At 43.7% G+C, this 19,278-nt stretch overlaps 2 protein-coding genes across 5 annotated transcripts in view; both read right to left on the minus strand.

Moving 5' to 3' along the window:
* LOC134518380 (aldehyde oxidase 2-like) overlaps positions 1-2,070 on the minus strand; it is a 48,996-nt gene extending 46,926 nt beyond the window's left edge. The window contains 1 exon segment of the mRNA XM_063341114.1: positions 2,058-2,070. Within this exon segment, the coding sequence (XP_063197184.1) occupies positions 2,058-2,070 (13 nt within the window).
* Positions 275-19,278, minus strand: part of LOC134518223 (aldehyde oxidase-like) — a 51,926-nt gene continuing 32,922 nt past the window's right edge. For 2 of the 4 annotated variants that reach the window (XM_063340683.1, XM_063340685.1), the window contains 8 exons: positions 19,046-19,174; positions 18,443-18,517; positions 15,981-16,033; positions 13,492-13,627; positions 13,244-13,309; positions 12,458-12,646; positions 11,247-11,417; positions 275-2,433 (listed from right to left, as the gene is read on the minus strand). In XM_063340683.1, coding sequence (XP_063196753.1) covers positions 2,383-2,433; positions 11,247-11,417; positions 12,458-12,646; positions 13,244-13,309; positions 13,492-13,627; positions 15,981-16,033; positions 18,443-18,517; positions 19,046-19,174 — 870 coding nt within the window. In that variant the 3' untranslated portion in view covers positions 275-2,382. The other 2 variants (XM_063340684.1, XM_063340686.1) reach the window with 2 other exon arrangements.

Here is a 19,278-nt window from a genome sequence, read left to right on the forward strand (position 1 = left end):
GAGATGTCATTGCTTGCAAGGGTTGGACCATGATTTTTTACAAGATTTGACTTGTCTGTAACTAGCACCTGTGCTGATGCATAGGTACATAGGAGAGCAATAGACAATGCACTTTCCCCCCAGTTCAGTAGACTAATATGCTCCCTGCTTCAGCATTATCCCAGGATTTACCTGGGGGCTGTTATCGACATGTGGGGTTGTGAGCTGCCATTAACAAGCCCATGCAGTGTAACTAAGATGTTTCAAATCAGAAAAACTAATTATGGCAGCATCGTTCACATTTAATTTGATTTATTGACTTTCTTACAATATATAAGCCAAAGTAATACAAAGAAGTGAAGGAAAAGAAGTAAAAAACAACGGAGATTCAGCTGCCTAAACCACACTTCCAGTGCCGCTTCAAATGATTTGCTAACCTGCTTGGCCTCCAGTTGCTATGTTGTATCTTCCAGTTCTGTGCTGTCCTATGTCTCTCCTGTCTTATGACATCTACAATGGTCTAGACACCTATGTTTAAGCAGCTGAATTTCACCTACTCATAGTGGTTACAGAGAGATGAACAAATTGAAACAACAAAGATTTTATATCTTAATAGCCAATGTGAAAACAGTTTAACCTACTAACTTGATTTCTGTCACAAATAACAGTATCAACTCATAAACAGAAGGGATAGAAGGCAAGAAGAGAAAGTCGTCTGTGGAAAATTGAGGAGAAGTGAAATAATAACAGCCTGCAGGCTGACATGTCAAACAAATTAGAGCCATTTATTATCATTACAAATGGCAGTTTTCACGGCTCTGGAGCAATGTGACCTATGAATAACTGGAAGAGCAATCACCACACTCAGCAACAAATAACTGATGCAGAGGGTCACTGAAACCACACACTGAACATACAAACTACCTATTTTCCCAGTTCTACTTTCTTATCAAAGAACCTACCGCAATTTTTAGGTGCTACTTCGGGCAACATTTGTAGAGTCACAAAAAAAATCAAGTGTTTTCTCTGTGTCAGGATGTATCCCAGATCAAAGCCCCAAATTCAAATACCATGGAGATCTGTGTATTTGTGCATATGTGCATTCAGAACTGAAATCTCAGCTTTGCACTTCAAGAGGAGGAATGGTTGAAGTTCTCAGTCAGTTCAATATTGTAGATTCTGATGCTGAAATATGAATACTGTGGCTGGAGCTTTCATAATATATTAACTTTGATACATTCTCTGTAATTTTTTGGTCTCATCTTAGGTTACAAATATATACATATTTGTATATAGGTATATATACAAATATATACTTCAAATTTAATAACACCAGAATTTCTGTTACCATTTAATACAGTGCTGCTTTATATTTCCCCATTTTCTCCAGCTACTACTACTTGGTTATGGTGTAATCCCACTGCACCATAGACAGCGTCAGGTGACTGATCTTTGCAGATAATCTTTCCATCTCATTATGTTTTTTCTATCTATCTTCTTTATCACAGGAGTAGCCAAGAGCGGGAGAAAGCTCTTAACTGTACTTCCTTGGCTTAATATAGTCCTGAGCACAGGATTAAGCACTGCTTAAGAACCCTTTCCAGAGACAGGTTCATCCAGTCTCCTATTCAAAGCACACTGAACTCCTTTTAATTTTTTCAATAAATTCAGAGGCTTTTGGCTTGCTTCATGAGAAGAAGAAAGCTTCCGGGGGAAATTACAACTAAGTGACTCTTCTAACTTTTGGGATAAAATTAATCTCCTATATATGTAGGTCAGCCATAACAATTTGCCTGGCATAGCAAAATAAAATCCTAACTCTTGTTTCTTGCATGCTTTTAACACAAAGATGTGCCAAAAGAATCTAAAGCAGCTTTACCACAAATCAGAGCATCACTTCTGATCAAAAAAGGACTGAATCCAACAAACAAGGTTCTGATTCTTCAGCAAAGATCTCTGTCCTCACACTCCACTGCAAGACTCAAATCTGAATTAGAAAATTAGCTGAAGTCATTAAAAAATCATTTATCATATGAAGTTGTTAAATGTAACAAGTGGCAGTAGGCTATCTAACATACCTTTATACTTCATCCTAACTTTATTCTCCTGCAGCATGTGAGCTGAGCTGTTCATCAGATCTTTCTTGTTGAATATATATGCTTCAAATGCAGGAGATGTATTCCTGACAATTAAATGTAGTCATTTAAGCAAAGTACTGTCATGAATATACTGGATGGAGAATGAAGATAAGGATAGAAGATGTAATGTGCATATTTTTGGTAGCTGATTCTATTCTGAAAATGAGAGAAATATATTTATCTGTGTATTGATTAGTGTGTATTGGGACAGTAAGTCGGTTTTCCATTCCGTTCCATTCCAGTCTTGTGTACTCTGGTTTGCCATTCACACAGATATGGCCCGAGGAGTGGAGGAAGCAGATTCATTGTTTGCCATCTAAGAGAAAAAGCAAGAAATGAAAAGAGTGACGTATTAATATTATTTGATTGGCATGCTCCAAATATTTCCCTTATCAGGTGCCTTCAAGTCACTCAGCAGAGTGTTCTATATAAGATATCTATGAAGATGGCTGGAGGGAAGGTCAGTGACAACTGGGGTGAGGGCCAAACAGGGATGGAGAAGCATGGTCACTGCACTGGTGGATCTCACCTGCCACAAGCTCCTGCGATGACAGCAAGCCCACAAACCTGTTGATTCAGGGGCCAATAATGTCCCACCATGACCACAGAAAGACTATGGGAGTAATCTGTGAGTGAGAGCTCAAGAGTTTCCATGGCAGAGCTTCAGAAGTTCAGGGCACAGTATGGATTTATATGCTGATAAGGACCTTGCTTCACAGGTATTGTAGGTTAAATAAAAACTTACGCAGAAAAAGAATAGCTTGAATAGCAGTGGGAACAAGACTACAGTGAATAGTTGCAGAAAACACAGAATATGAAAGATCAGAATTAGAAGTGTATTGCCTCATTTGTTTTTCTTCTGTATCCTTTTGTTAGCTCTGAGTTACTTATTTTTCTCCCAAAAAGTACTGGGCATAGCAAGGAGTACCAGAATGAGGTGACAGTGCAAGTCACCAGGGGAAAGCACCTGGAAGGAGACTGAAGATGTTTGGAGGCTGATCCATTGCATGTCAATAGAGGAGCTATTTAATCTTCTATGGGATTTGACACGCAGAAGAAAGGAGGAAGCTTCAGAGAAACAGGGGATTGTAAAAATTATGTAAATTTCAAAGACAAAAAAAATAATATACAAAACCAGGGAAATCCCAATACAATGCTTGAATAGTATGTGTTGGAATACGTAGGTAGTTAGGGTCTGGCGGCCGGAAGATATCGCGCTGTACGGAAAGATAGAGCCCCTCCCCCAGTGGTGGTTAGTTGATGATGTAAGCAGACGGAAGTGACGACGTAAACTCGAGCTATATAAGGTTGTGTCACGTGCTAATAAACGCCATTTGCCGTCCACCACATTGGTGTCTGCCAGCTGATGGACCGAGCGGCCTGTGATTGGTCGCCGTGCCGTTCCTGAACCAGGTCGCCACGCCTACCCCAGGCAAGCCGGGAATCGTCATCTGGATTCGGGTGAACGGCGGCCGGAGCGGCTGCACCAGCCCGGCGGGGGAGGTCAGGGGAGGACGCTCCCAGACCAGGACCAGCAAGGAGGATGGAAGCCCTTGTGAAGGTCTTATCCCAAGTACATAAGCAGTGGGGGATTGATTGTAGGCCCAAAGATTTTACCCTTGCAGTTGCGAGGCTTTTACAAATTGGGGTCATTGACCAGCCGGTGGATATTCTCCACCCAGAAGCGTGGGACAAATGTACTAAAGTTTTAGCCGAGGAGACGATGTCTTCGGGTTGTGGGAAAAATCTTAAGTCATGGGGAAAAGTCGTACAGGCTTTGCAGAAGGCCATACAGGAGCAGGATACCTGGAGGGCGGCAAAGGACTGTTTGTTGGTTACCCCAAAATTGGGAGTCGGGGCAGCCACACAGACTCCGCGCCCCCCGGACGACGGTAATCCTGCTGAGCCCACGGACTCGCGGGAGGGCGGTACGCCCTCCCAGTCCCCGAACCCCGTCCCGCTCGCGGAGGGACAAAACCAAACAAAATCCTTCCGGGCCAAATTAGCCGAGGAGGCCAGGGGTGCCGCAGGGAAATCGGAGTCTGAGGACCCCTGGGCGAGACCACCCCACTATGCGCCCGAAGGGCGGGGCGAAGATGCCCCCGGCGGGAACAGGGAGGGAGCGCTAAAACCTACAGGTGCTCACAAACAAAGGAAGGGGGAGAATGAGAGAGAGACAAGCGGCGGGGGCGATCGGGGGGAGGAGGGGAGCGCGAGCGGGGGGCGGAAAGCCGATCAGAGCCGTCATCTGCACAGATGCCCTCACAGAGCGAACACCCCGCCGGGCAGAGGGCGGGGCGAGCTAAGAGGGAGGGAATGGTCCGCCCGCAAGGTCAGTGGGCGGGGCCAGAGCCCAACTAAAAAGCACTGGAACCCGGAAGTGAGCAGTCAGTCCAGTTCCGACTCCGGGTCAGACGCTACCTGGAACGAGTGGCGCGCAATCGATTCAAGTTCGGAGGAGGAGGAAATAGGGGTAGGCAGAGTCAAAAGCCAAAATATCCCAATTCGCAATGAAGAGAAAACGCGAGGGGGAAAAATTCCCCTCACGGATTGGAGAAAAATAAAGATCGCATGCGCCAATTGGGCCCCATCGGCCACGGTAGCATTCCCGGGCCGGGTGACGGACGGGGGACAAAGGGTCCACTCACCAATAAATCCTAAGGATATACAAGCGATTGTTAAAGCAATCGCAGACGAAGTGCTTAATTCTGCCATGGTTTCCACCCTCATAGACGAAGTTTTCAGGGGAGACGACATGCTCCCGTTCGATATAAAACAAACTTGTAGATTGATCTTTGACGGAGCAGGGATGATTGTTTTTAAACAAGAATGGGAGGACAACTGTACGAAGCAACTAGCCCGAGTAACCGGAGCGGACCACCCGCTACACGGCTCCAGCCTGCAGCGGCTAATGGGTACAGACCCAACAATGGTTACCCGCCATGCGCAAGCTCAAGGCATGCGGGCCCATGAAGTTATGACAACCACTCGTGCGGCCAGAGAAGCTATTTGTGTAGCCTCTAGAATTGTCGCCAAGCCATTGCCATGGTCCACAATAAAACAAAATGAAAGTGAGAGCTTTACGCAATTCGTAGATCGCCTTCAGGCAGCGGTCGACTCCTCGACCCTGCCCGTGGAAGCGAAAGGCCCGGTCGTTGCAGACTGCTTACGTCAGCAGTGTAATTCGAAAACCAAAGAAATCTTACGATCTCTACCACCGGGGTCAACTATCGCAGACATGATTAAGCATGTCGTGAATGAAGAGCATTTAGCCCTGATTCAGGTGGCTGTTTGCACTGCAATAGCTAATCTGATGGCATGTTTTAAATGTGGCCAAGCGGGCCACGTTGTGGCAAACTGCCCTCGGTTGGGGGACCCGCCGACAGCGCTCCCCCCACGCCAGAATCGATCTAGAGGGCCGTGTTGGTCTTGTGGAAAGAAAGGACATTTCGCTAAGGAATGCAGAACTAAAATTCAGGGAAACAGGAGGGGGAGAGGGCACCTGGGCCGCACACAACCTTCTCCCACACAGCTCCCGTGGCCCAGCCATACCAGCCCCAGGTGGGGCGAAGCGCTTTCGAACCCTTTGCCCCCTCGAGAAGCGACCAGCTTTATGGCCCAACCGATAGTCCAACTGAGTCAGCCCTTATCTCAGGGACAGCAAGGACCACCCCTTGGGGGCGAGACCTTGGGGTGGCCCTGGCAATAACGCGTGACAACCCACCGGTGGTGTGGGGGATCTGTTCTCTCTATAATATCCCCAATGGCACCACCATTAAGGTCCCCTTTTTGATTGACACCGGAGCAGATGTTACAGTTCTTCCTGAGCTGAGCTGGCCCCCATGTTGGAAATTGGAAGACGCCCCCATGGTGGGCGGAGTTGGGGGATTAACCCAAGCTCGGAAGAGCGCCCAATTAATAGCAATTATGCTTCACACTGAAAAGGGACCGGAGAAAACCATCAACCTTTTCCCATATGTCATGTCCGGAGTCCCACCACTATTGGGAAGGGACGCTCTAGCCCTATTAAATGCCAGGGTGACAAATTTACCTTAAGGGCCACTGCCGTACACCCACTTCCACCAATTAGACTGACGTGGAAATCATCCGATCCAGTGTGGGTCGAGCAGTGGCCCCTGTCGAAGCCTCGAATGGATGCTCTTTTTGAGGTAGTCGATTGCGAGCTACAACGAGGCCATATAGAGCCTTCTACTAGCCCATGGAACACCCCAGTTTTTGTAATACCCAAGCGGAACGGTGAGGGGTTTCGCCTCCTCCATGACCTACATGAAGTAAACAAAAGAATCCAACCAATGGGTCCTGTCCAAACGCTGTTGCCCATGAACTCTTATGATACCGGAAGGGCAACCTTGCGCTGTCCTCGATATTAAAGACTGTTTCTTTTCAATACCCCTGCATGAGGAGGATAAGGAACGGTTTGCCTTTTCCGTCGTGTTTCCAAATAGCCAACGCCCCAACTTACGCTTCCAGTGGAAAGTGCTGCCACAAGGAATGATTAACTCACCTACTATCTGTCAAATCACAGTGGATCAGGCGTTGGCACCTGTCCGACGCAGCGACCCGACTGCGACTATCATTCAATATATGGATGATATTTTGATCGCCGCGCCATCAGGGAGTCAAGTGGACCAGCTGGTGCTAACGGTTTCAGAGACTCTCAAAACAAGCGAGTTTGAGATCGCGAGCGCAAAAATTAAAAAAGGACCATGTGTTAGTTTTTTGGGAGTGGGGATCACAAGCTCCTACGTGACCCCCCCCCCCAAATGAAAATCCATCGAAACATCAAAACGCCTCATGATATACAACAGCTAGTAGGGTCCTTGCAATGGCTCCGCAATATCGTCCTGATCCCTCCAGAAACCATGGCCCCCCTATACGATCTTTTAAAAGGACAGCACCCGTGAGAACCAAAAACTCTAACGCCGGAAGCACTGACTTCTCTTGACTTTATCGAGCGTCAGGTATCGTCAAGCTCACTCGCCAGATAGAACCCAGCTGTACCACTCGATCTGTACGTGCATTTCACGGAAGGGGGGGGAGTAGGGGCTCTGGCCCAGGGCCTCCCTGAAAAAGCTCAACCAATACAATGGGTAGTCCTGGGAAAACCGTCACGTGCATTCTCCCCAGGAGTCGAGTGCCTTGGTAACCTCATCATGAAAGGCAGAAAACTTGCCCTAAGACATCTAGGCATTGAACCTGCCAGAATATACCTACCCTTCCGCAAACGGCTCCCAACGCAATCAGTGGCAATGTCAGAGTATCTAGCTATAGCCCTCATCGGATTTGGTGGAGAAGTCCAGTATGCCACAAAGCCCCCTTAGACTCAAATGCTGGCAATTGTCGATATTGACCTTCCACAGAAGATCATGGACCGGCCCCAGTCGGGACCAACGGTCTTCACAGACGCATCCTCAGCGACCTCAACCGCGGCAGCAGTATGGCAATCGGGAGGAGAATGGCACTGCATTAAAATGACCGATTGTGCGCTTTCAGTCCAACAGCTGGAAGCGGCAGCCGTAGTACTAGCGTGCGGACTGTTTCCAATGGAACATCTCAATATAGTAACTGATTCAATGTTCGTGGCCAAGCTTTGCTTAGCCATGTCAGGGCCCGGTGTGTCAACATCTACAGTAGCTCTAATGCTAGAAGAAGCGCTTTTTTCCCGAAAAGGTACCATATCAGTCATCCACGTCAACAGCCACACCCCAGTTAAAGGGTTTTTCCAAACCGGTAACGACAAAGCAGATGCCGCTGCTAAAGGATTATGGACACTAAGAGATGCCCGCCAACTACACGAATCTCTCCACATTGGAGCTAAAGCGCTAGCAAAGAGATGTGAGATTTCAGCCACTGACGCGAAACACATAGTAGCTACGTGTCCCCACTGCCAAAAAGTACCACTGTGGTCCAGTGGAGTTAACCCCAGAGGTCTCAAAGCCTCCGAGGTGTGGCAGACGGATTTTACGCTCTGTCAGTTGCTGAAACCTCGAGCGTGGCTAGCGGTAACCGTAGACACATATAGCGGAGTGATCGTAGCTACACAACACCTTAAGACCGACTTCAAAGCAACCACCCAACATTGGCTGACAGCCATGGCATGACTCAGCGTCCCTAATCAAATCAAAACAGACAATGGTCCGAACTTTGTATCTAAATCAGTCCAAGCATTCGCTCTGAAATGGGGTATTACTCTAATACGCGGCATCCCGTATAATAGCACAGGACAAGCCATAGTAGAACGAGCAAACCAAACTCTGAAATCTAAATTGGAGGTACTAGCAAAACCAGAAGGTTTTACCAACACTGTTCCCTCAGGAGACCAGGCGCGCTTGCTAGTGACTGTGTTATTAGCACTAAACCAGTTCCCCACAGGAGAGGAGATGAACAGCCCCGCCCAAAAACATTGGGCCACTCGAGCGCTAGAAGAAGGCCCGTCGGTCATAGTTAGAAATGAGCTGGGAGACTAAGAACAAGGGTGGAAGTTAGTCCTGACAGGCCGAGGGTATGCTGTGGTCAGAAAAGATGGCAGAATTAAATGGTGTCCGCTTAAGTCTATTAAACCGGACCTTCAGAATAAGACTAACGAAATTAATGAAAACTGTGAGTTTCTGTTTACAGGACCGGATCATCGGACACCCCCGTAACCCGTATACCCCAGTGGCAAAAGAAGTTGACAAGCCAGCAGGCGCCCTATCCAAGCCTGGGAGCCCCGCATTGGCAGAAACCAAGCGACGACTGCGATGCCTTTGTGTGATTTTGATTTTAGACCTTGTCACCATAGGACAGGTAAAATCAGGTCACCTTCACCACCAGCCATTTAAATGGTCCTTCCTTCGACTAGAGGACCACCAAGTTATCGCAACTCACATAACATCAGGCGCGCCCAGTTTTAATGCCTCTCTGTGCCAGCTTGTCCCGAGAGACCGATGTTGGGAATACCTAGGATTTTATATGTGTCCTAGCTTGAATCCTGGGAAGGGGTATTGTAACTACCCTAACCAATACTATTGTAGCCATTGGGGATGTGAGACCATAGCCCCTGCTTGGATACCGGGTAGCGGTAGAGACAGATACCTAAAAGTCCAGTGGGGTCCATATGGGTGCATTCCACCACAGGCATGGCAAGGACGTGGAAATTGCCGATACCTCTTCTTAAATGTTACTGAGCCCCAAGAGGATAGTTGGTTACTTGGGAGAATTTGGGGAATAAGGTACACAGAACCAGGGACAGACAAGGGTGGCTTAGTCCTCATAAAAAAGGAGGTTGTCCCGAACGATCCACTGCCAGTAGGCCCCAACCAAGCATTTGTTAATGAAGTAGTTCTGACCACCCCCAGTCAAGATTACATGACTAAAGAGACCAACAACCAGGAAACATCAACAGAAAAATATACTACCACACCTGTAGCAACACGCATCACCAAAATCCCTCATGGAAATCCCCTCTGGAAAATGATGCAAGCTACCTACCAAGTATTGAACAAAACTAACCCTAACCTTACGGAACATTGCTGGTTGTGTTACGGAATAAAGCCACCTTTTTATGAGGCTGTAAGGAACATACCTGAGGGGTAAGGGACATACCTATACAGGTAAATGGTACAAATCCGGACCAGTGCATATGGGACACAGAAAAGCAAGGCATTACATTGACACAGGTGGTGGGAAGTGGCGTGTGTGTAGGCAAAGTCCCAAAGCACAACTATGTATTAATAAGATACAACTTAAGACCCCAGCAAAGTGGTTAATACCGGCCCAAAATGCCAAGTGGGTTTGTTCTACTATTGGAGTTACACCTTGTCTGTCGCTGGAAAAGTTTAATGAATCGTCAGAGTATTGTGTCCAGGTATCTATAGTCCCTAAGATCTTTTACCATTCCGATGACTTTGTCTACGACTCACACATCACCACAGAACATCATCTGTCAAAACGGGAACCCTTTACAGCAATAACGGTAGCTACTCTAATGCTCATAAGAGGTGCGGGACTAGGTACAGGAGTAGCATCCTTGGTGCAACAGAGTAAAGAATTTAATGCCTTGAGGGTGGCAGTAGACGAAGACTTGGCTAGAATTGAACAATCAATAACTGCATTAGAACAATCAATTAGATCATTATCTGAAGTAGTGTTACAAAATCGAAGAGGATTAGACCTGATGTTTTTACAACAAGGGGGAGTGTGCGCTGCACTAAAAGAAGAGTGTTGTGTGTATGCGGACCACACCGGAATAGTGAAAGACACTATGGCCAAATTGCGAGAAGGATTAGAAAAACGGAAAAAGGAATGAGAGGCACAACAAAACTGGTCTGAATCATGGTTTAACCATTCACCATGGTTAACCACCCTGATATCTACCTTGATAGGGCCGATCGCAATGATCATAATGGCACTGATCTTTGGACCCTGTATACTAAATAGGCTCGTGTCGTTTGTCAAAAGCCGGCTAGAGAAGGTTAACATTCTGTTGGTAGAACGCCGACAACTGCTTTAAGAATGTGTTTACTTTGTGTTACTCCCAATTATCCCTAGTTACCCCAAGTTACACCCCGTTATTGCCAGTTACCCCCTAAGTTCCACCTGTTCACTGTGCCTTATGTTTTTTATTCAAGTTTTCTATTTTTCTATTTTAGCTAGTTTGGTTATCCATAGGGAGGGGGGAAATGTAGGTAGTTAGGGTCTGGCGGCCGGAAGATATCGCGCTGTACGGAAAGGTAGAGCCCCTCCCCCAGTGGTGGTTAGTTGATGATGTAAGCAGACGGAAGTGACGTTGTAAACTCGAGCTATATAAGGCTGTGTCACGTGCTAATAAACGCCATTTGCCGTCCACCACATTGGTGTCTGCGAGCTGATGGACCGAGCGGCCTGTGATTGGTCGCCGTGCCGTTCCTGAACCAGGTCGCCACGCCTACCCCAGGCAACAGGAATACCTTGTGTGAGTGAGGCCTGTTACTAGACATTTCAGTTACAAGGAGCTATGTGATACTGCTGTACATAAAGCATGACCAACTGGACACATCATTAGGCACCCCACCACTCAAGGGTGCCAAAAGCAGTATGCACTTCTACCAAAAGATACTTAAACACACCTTTCCTCCACCTTTCTATTACCTTCTCAGTAAAGTCATCTGCGCAGCTTGCCCGTATTTGTTCAGCAGTCAGAGGGCTGCTATTCAGTGCAAAGGCGTTTTTCAGTCCTCTTTCATTCCTCACACTAGTTACTGCATCTCTCAAGGCGAAGAACACAGAGCATCCCAAGAAAAGCCCTGCCTCACCTAACCCCTAAAAAAGGAAAAATAAGAAGTCAAACAGGTATAGGTTTTGAGCAAATGAGAGGAGAACATGCCATATCAATATCAACTAAAAAGCCTCAAAGTCAGTGAATCAAGAAGTGTTTCATCCTTCAGTAAGGAAGTTTATTTTAGATTCAGTGGAAGCAAGCTTAGATTACACCAAGTCTTCTGATGATAGCTGCTTTCAGAGAGCTAAAAATGTTGATTTCAAATATAGGCTATTGATTTTAGAATCTTTTTGGTTCATTGCTAAACTGAAATTTAAAGTAACTGGAAGATAAAATTTAAAAAAATACAAAGCCAGGTACAGACTCAACTAAGAAACAAAGTCTGAACTCCGGATAATTCCCTGTGGACAAACGCCACTGACCTCAGTGGGTTTGACATCCTCACACTGGTTCTGACATAAGATTCACTTTTGTTCCTTATCTCAAAGACAGGTCAAATCCACCCTTATTCCCTAGTCCTCTCAGTGCTATCTGGACTGGACTGTGATATTGCAATTGAATCTTACTTATCTCCTTGCAAAAATCTAAGAACCAATTGTCTTCCCCAAACATGGTGCATGAAGACAGAATCACACCTTCTTACAGTGAATTGTAAGGTTAATTATAGGAGATAAGTTCACAGGAAAGGATAAAAGCTCTGTTTGAAGAGGGATATTGGTGTCAGCTGTATAGACCAGCTCCCTAGATGAGATTTTTTCATATACTTTTCTAATTATGTATTACTGAGACATATTTAAATAATTTTAAAGGACCTATTTTTAAATTCAGCTTGCAGCTTGTGCGTATGATCTGTTAACAAAACCCTAAAATTACTACTTGCCAACCATGAAAGATATGCAGCAATATCCTGCATTATGTCTTTTCATATTAGCTTCCCTGATGTTGTAAAAAAAACAATTTTACGCACACTTGTTCGAAATGCTGAAGAAGAGGAATTGAAAACTTATATATGTTTTACACCAGAGTAATTTCTCTGTTTGTCCTTAGATCTAAGAATTACGCCCTGTAATGGTTTGCTTACCTTGGATGCATAGATGGCATAAGGATTTTGGGAAGATGACAGCAAGGAAACACTAAATTGTTCTGGAATATCACAAACAGCAGGGATCTTATACTGATCTGGACCCCGAGTATAGAGGACTCCTTCTGGAGAGTACTTTAATTCCTCCATTGTGTACAGTCCAATGCCTTGAACAAAGGCACCTTCAATCTTTAAATAAGAAAAGAAATAACATTTACATTCTCATGTTTGGTAAAACAGGTAAAACTTTGGCAAGAACTGATTTGTATCACTAGCTGTTAGAAGACCATTTTCTTTCCTGTTTGCCTAATGGGATCCTTCAAAATTCTGGGGCTACTGTGATGGGAAAGCTTTCACACTCCTCTCTCACACCAGGCACAAAGAAATGTCTTCATGATGAACTGATGAGATCTGTGGACAAGTCTGCAATGAATAAAGGTGTTTCCCTGCTATCAAGTGGGGAAAGCAGGTCAAACAACAAGAGAATGTGGAGACTGTAGATCACAAACAGGATGTAAGTCCAGCAGATAGTGGGCATATATAAATACTGGAAGTACTACAGGTTGACACCATGGGTAAAACTCAAGCTTCATTGACATCTGCAAAGCTCTGACACTGACTCAAATGGGTCAAGACTGCAAGTAAAGGACCTTCTAATATGATCTATGACTTTATAACATTATCTAGTAAGAAATTAACATTTTCTGAATTAATGAGGTAATTTTCACTTCAGGTAAGGCTATCAGTGTAACAGAAATAGGACAGCAGGAAGTTCTTGGCACATACCTGTCCTATATCCACAGCTGGATTTATGCTGCATCCAATATCCATAACAATGTCTGTTCTGAGGTTCTGTCAATAAAATTTAAACACACATTACTGAGAGAGATACATGGAATTGAGGCACTAGAACATAATATGGGTTAGAGTTGGTATTCAGTGGAATAATATATGCTAAGATAAAGGCCCCTCCATGGACACAATTTCAAAGTAATTTCCAATACTCCATTACAAGCAAAATGGGCTTGTCTCACCTTTGATGGAAGTTTATCCAGAGACAGCCCTGCCAAATTTTTCCCATTGCACAAGGAAATCCCCACATAAATAAGTACAGAAGGAGGGCATGTGATCAGCAATCTATGACATTTAGCTGTCCAGATGGCCAAAAACCTGGAAATAGAATATTTAGCTCGGACATAATTTGTTTGCTGGCAAACAGGGTGAGAATGAGCAAAAAAAATGTCAGATGTCTGCCATAACCTAACAGGCGAACCCGTATGACATTAATACAGATGTGCCAAAAGCTGGTTAATGCTGCACAGCTTTCATTCTGCTCCACCTGTAATTAGCATTTACGCAGTTGGTACACTTAGTATCATGTGAAGATAGGTGACTTATTGACGCAAAACTTGAATGGTTGTTGGAGCACCCAGTGATACAAACGAATGCCATTGACATTGTTTGCAAAACTTCCATGATATTCAGTTATTACCTTATGATCTCCTGTTAGACAGTTAATTTCAACCTCTGAACAAGCAGCTCCATAAAGAAAATATGTGAATGGCTGTCCCTCCCCTTTCTCCCAATCCATGTTTTCATTGTAACCTCTGATGGAAGAAACAAAGTCCACAAGAAGAAAACTGACGAACGTTTGCATCATAATAAAGTAGAACCACAGCAGTTAAGTTCCCTGAAATCCTACAGAGCACTACTAGTTTAGGTTTGATGGATCTGGTATTAATATAAAATTTAGCAGACAAGCAAGCTATTTTAGTTCAGGAGAGTCTATAACCAGCATAACCCCAGAAATATAATAATAAAGACACAGTAATCAAGTACTGCATAAAAATTAAAGGTAATGGTTGCTGAAGTAATAGCACATAAGGGAATTCAGAAAAAGGGAGGAAAACTGGTCAGGGCCTATGAAAGAATAATTTACAAGAGATAAATGAAAGAGTTAAAATTACAGAAACTTCCTACAGAATGAGTGAGAGGATTGAAATATGAATATTGAAATAATGGTGCAATTACTTAGAAGGGAGTGGGACTAACTGAGGAGATTATAGTAGTCAGGACAGATGAGGTAAATTCAACAGACACAGGAGGACAGCGAAATGGGGTATCTCCCAACCATGTGAGCTACGTGACCAAGGCATATTTTCTGACCATATATGACTGAAATGTCTTTGTTGAGGATATTTAAAATTATACTCCATAAACCAGTTATAGTATAATTCAGAGCATTGAACCATGCATTGGAAAAGGGATACACAAAATCCACATATTCAGCTTCTTGCATCCTATCTGCCTCAGCTGGCTTTGAGATTCTTGGATGTGGAGAATATGACTGGATAAGAACTCTGACTGTTGCTCATTGCTTTGGAGATATCAATATGCCTAAAGGGCTGCATAACAGAAAATATCCTTGAAATAGGAAGGGACATTTTGTTTGGGCTTTTCTCACTGTTTTAAGTAAGTATGGGTTTGCAAAGTGCCTCTTCAGCTTACTCCAGACTACCTGAATATCTGAAAATCTGCTATTGATAAGAAGGTAAATACAGGTGGCGGGAGAGAAGATATAAGGCACAGCAGGCTAAGACAAAAGCTTTGCTTTGAATCCCACCTGAGTTATAGCACAGGAATTTTTCCTTCCTGGTTCTTTATAAATACTGCAAAAGAATTCAGAGAAAAAGGACCACGAGACTGCACTGAGAGAGAGCAATAGGAATTGTGTTTAAGATTACTGTGACCTACTGTGCATGCTGTTATGAATAAATGCATATCTAAGAGTATACATGGTGGGAATTTTCTGAGGCTCCAGAAGCAGAGAGGCCAAAACAATGACTCCAAAACTACTGTCATTGAGCAACTCCATTTCTCATATGAGCACTGTCCCCCCTAGTTTTCAATCAGTGATGAATCATGGCATCTGATTCCTCAGTTAGTTTAAAAAAAAAAAAAATTACTATGAACTTTCTCTTAAACTTAACTAGATGTTTTAAATTCTTCTTCCTCTAAAGAGAAATAACCTTAAGGTTCAGGTTCAGAATTAAATGTGTCTAATTTTCCACAATTGCAACTGGTTGCTAATTACATGTGTGTGCTGGATAAACATTCTAATGCTGCCACTAGTTCTTCCTGTCATACAACTCAGTGTGATCTTGCTTGCGGGTGAAAGTGTAAAGAATCTGTAGTAAAACAATATTTATAGCATATAGCAAAACACCTTCCAGTAAATAAACTATATTCCACTTTGCACACCTACAGCAGCAGTCACTTTCTTGATGCTTTCTGGTTTGCTAATGGCCAAATCATGGAGCAAAGACGGGGCGAAATATTCTTCTGATACTTTCTACAGAGTCCATATAGGGCTAGGCATAAATTAGCACTTGAACTTTATACTCCAACCCCCCATACCAAAGAATTACATTAAATATAAACTGAGCCATTAGACAGGATCTTCTATTCATGGCATTGGTTATCTTCAGAAATCAGTCATAAATCAGGAACAAAAATAAATTACCTAAAGTAGCCAGTAGCTGAAAGACTCACACTCTGTTCAAAAGCTTCTTTGATCTGAAAAATACAACAGTGTTTGTGGAAAACCAAGGAAGGAGTCAGGAAGGAACACAGCCTACATATATTTAGTTATTTTCATACATTTACTTAAAAAGCAAACTGTATCAAACTGTAAAGAAAGGAAGACCAGTTGAGTTAAGCGTGTTTAGCTGCGCATGGTGTCTAATATTGTAGAATTAACCCCCCTTTGGATGAGCACTCTGAATTCTTTTGGTAATACAATAAGGAATAGACCAGTCAACAGTGGTGTTCTTCGAAAGTCTTTATTACTGGTAATGCCACAGTCATAAAGGGACCTCCTCAATTTTTCTGCTCAAGTTCAATAGAAATGCCTTTGTCAATTGAACAGATCTGGTTGATAAGGCACTGAGATAAAAGATCTGCATGACCTATTTGCACAAAAATGACAGTTGACAAGAGAAATGCTCTTTGCAGTAGTCTTCTGCCAGTGGTAAAAATGACAGTATGAGGTCCCAAATCCCTTTTCAGTGATTCTCATGTTAGATTTACTGAGTTTACAAGTCAAAAAGTTTATTTACGTTAATTTTTAATTAATTTAATTTGCTGACTTTTAAGATGTAAAATTAGTTCTCTGTTATATTAACATTCTTTCTTAGGTCAGCCATTTCTGATAATATTTTGGGTGTGTCTGAATTATCCAAATTAATTTGGCACCTATTACAGGAGATTATCTTTGCATACATAGCTGTCAGTTACCAGGCTACCACATGTATTCCAACATTATTTGCTATCGCTAGGAATTACTACTGCCAAGAAAGTCTACATTTGCGCACTTGTTATAGCATTTAATCACTTTAGAAGAAACACCCTAATGTACCAGATCTGTAAATGCCTCAAGGCAGGGACTGTCCTTTTCATTAGGCTGTAGAAAATAAGCAATACTGAATAAGACGACATAACAAGCAGGTTTTCTAGAAATTTCTAGAAATTTCTAGAAATTCAGTTTCTAGCCCTTAAAATCCTATTCCAGTTTCAAGTGGGCACCAGACAGCGGCCATTTCTATAAATAGCTTTAGCACTACTTCTATACTACTCTACGGCAAATGTAACTAATATTATAACTAATTACATATTAGAGCAATGGGAGCAAGGATTCCTGCTATCTTTTGTGTAGTTCTGCGTAAGGTAGAGAGATGGAAGGAAGGAGTTGAAAAGGCTTCTCTTTATTGATTTGGTAAAAATAAAGAATAACCATGTAGGAAAACTGACACTGTACATATATATCCTGAATATTTTGTCAATGGCTTGTCTGAGGATAAGCTGGGATGGGTCATATTAGAATCGTAGAATGGTTTGGGTTGGAAGGGACCTTAAAGATCATCTAGTTCCAACCCGCCATGGGCAGGGACACCTCCCACTAGATCAGGTTGCCCAAAACCCCATCCAGCCTGGCCTTGAACACTTCCAGGGATGGAGCATCCACAACCTCCCTGGGCAACCTGCTCCAGTGTCTCACCACCCTCACAGTAAAGAATTCCTTCCTAATATCTAATCTAAATTTCCCCTCTTTCAGTTTAAAAGCATTACCCCTTGTCCTGTTGCTACACTCCCTCATAAAGAGTCCCTCCCCATCTCTCCTATAGGCCCCCTTTAGGTACTGAAAGGCTGCTATAAGGTCTAAGGTCTCCCCAGAGCCTTCTCTTCTCCAGGCTGAACAACCCCAACTCTCTCAGCCTGTCTTCACAGGAGAGGTGTTCCAGCCCTCTGATCATCTTTGTGGCCCTCCTCTGGACCCATTCCAACAGGTCCATGTCCTTCTTATGTTGGGGACTCCAAAGGTGCATAGAATACTCCGTGTGGGGTCTCACAAGAGTGGAGTAGAGGGGCAGAATTACCTCCCTCAACCTGCTGGCCACACTTCTTTTGATGCAGCCCAGGATGCAGTTGGCTTTCTGGGCTGTGAGTGCACATTGCCAGCTCATGTTGAGCTTCTCATCAACCCACATCCCCAAGTCCTTCTCCTCAGGGCTGCTCTCAAGCCATTCTTTGCCCAACTTGTATTTGTGCCTGGGATTGCCATGACCCAGGTACAGGACCTTGCCCTTGGCCTCATTGAACTTCATGAGGTTTGCACAGGCCCACCTCTCAAGCCTGTCCATGTCCCCATGTTAGTGCACAAGCTGACATTTTTTGTATATTAAAAACTTCTGTGCCTCCAAATGTGACTTCACAGATAACTTTCCTGCCTTTCCAACTAGATATGGTCTGGGGATTGTTTCCCACATATCTAAGCCAAGTACCTACACTCCATCTTTCTGTGAAATAACCTGTTTCTACAATTTTGAACTTTATGATTATTAGGCTGAGTAGACTGATAGACTACAACACATGTATCACAGTTTCTGCAAGCACACAAACGCATTTAGTAGGATTCATGTGTCTTACCCAATCATTCCAGGTCCCTTTTGGGTTCTTGTGGATGATAGGCTGCAGGCGTTTCCGAAGAGTTTGGCAAGCATCCTGGTGAGAAGTCAGGAGAATATAACACAAAATTAACCTAAATACGTTTGGTACTCTAGTACCAAACTAGTACTTACTCTAGTAAGTAATTAATTGTTAGTAAGTAATAAAAAAAGGAATATGCTTTACTGTCATCTTGGTTTGAAAAAGTATGATAGGAGGTGACACTTTAACTGCATAGACACGAACCTTATAAAGGGTTAAGTTAAAAGGGCTGGAATCTGCATGGATCAGTAGATTTAGAACAGGAACAGGGTATGAGATTTGTATGGAACTAGCTAGTTTGTTAGATGAAAGAAGGATTTTTGTCAAACATAAGCCTTTTGGGGAAAGCTCAGATCAAATTCTGAAAACTCATAAGCACCATTACTGAGAAACTGTCAACAAGTCATTCTTCTTGGCAACCACCAGTGGTATTACTGGTATTCTCAAACTTGATTGCTATGGGATCACTAATGCTTAAATTTTGGCAGGCATTAAATACCACGAGGGCTAGGGTGATTTGTTAAACTAAATACCACTCTTTACCTTCACAGCCATCCCATTGACATCTGTCCCTGCAGATCCTACTGAGGCACATGCATTGGGAACAGTTGTTGTGCTCGTTTCACAGAAGTGAATACATGACATGGGGATGTTCAATTCCCGACTAGCAACCTGTTTCAGGAAGAACAACATATTCTTCTCTGTTTTAGAAACATTCAAAACACTGCAACAGTTCCCCGGTACTTGCTAGAAGTCAGCAATACCAGGAGAGGTAA

This window comes from Chroicocephalus ridibundus, chromosome 7, assembly GCF_963924245.1.
Source record: "Chroicocephalus ridibundus chromosome 7, bChrRid1.1, whole genome shotgun sequence".
NCBI lineage: Eukaryota > Metazoa > Chordata > Aves > Charadriiformes > Laridae > Chroicocephalus > Chroicocephalus ridibundus.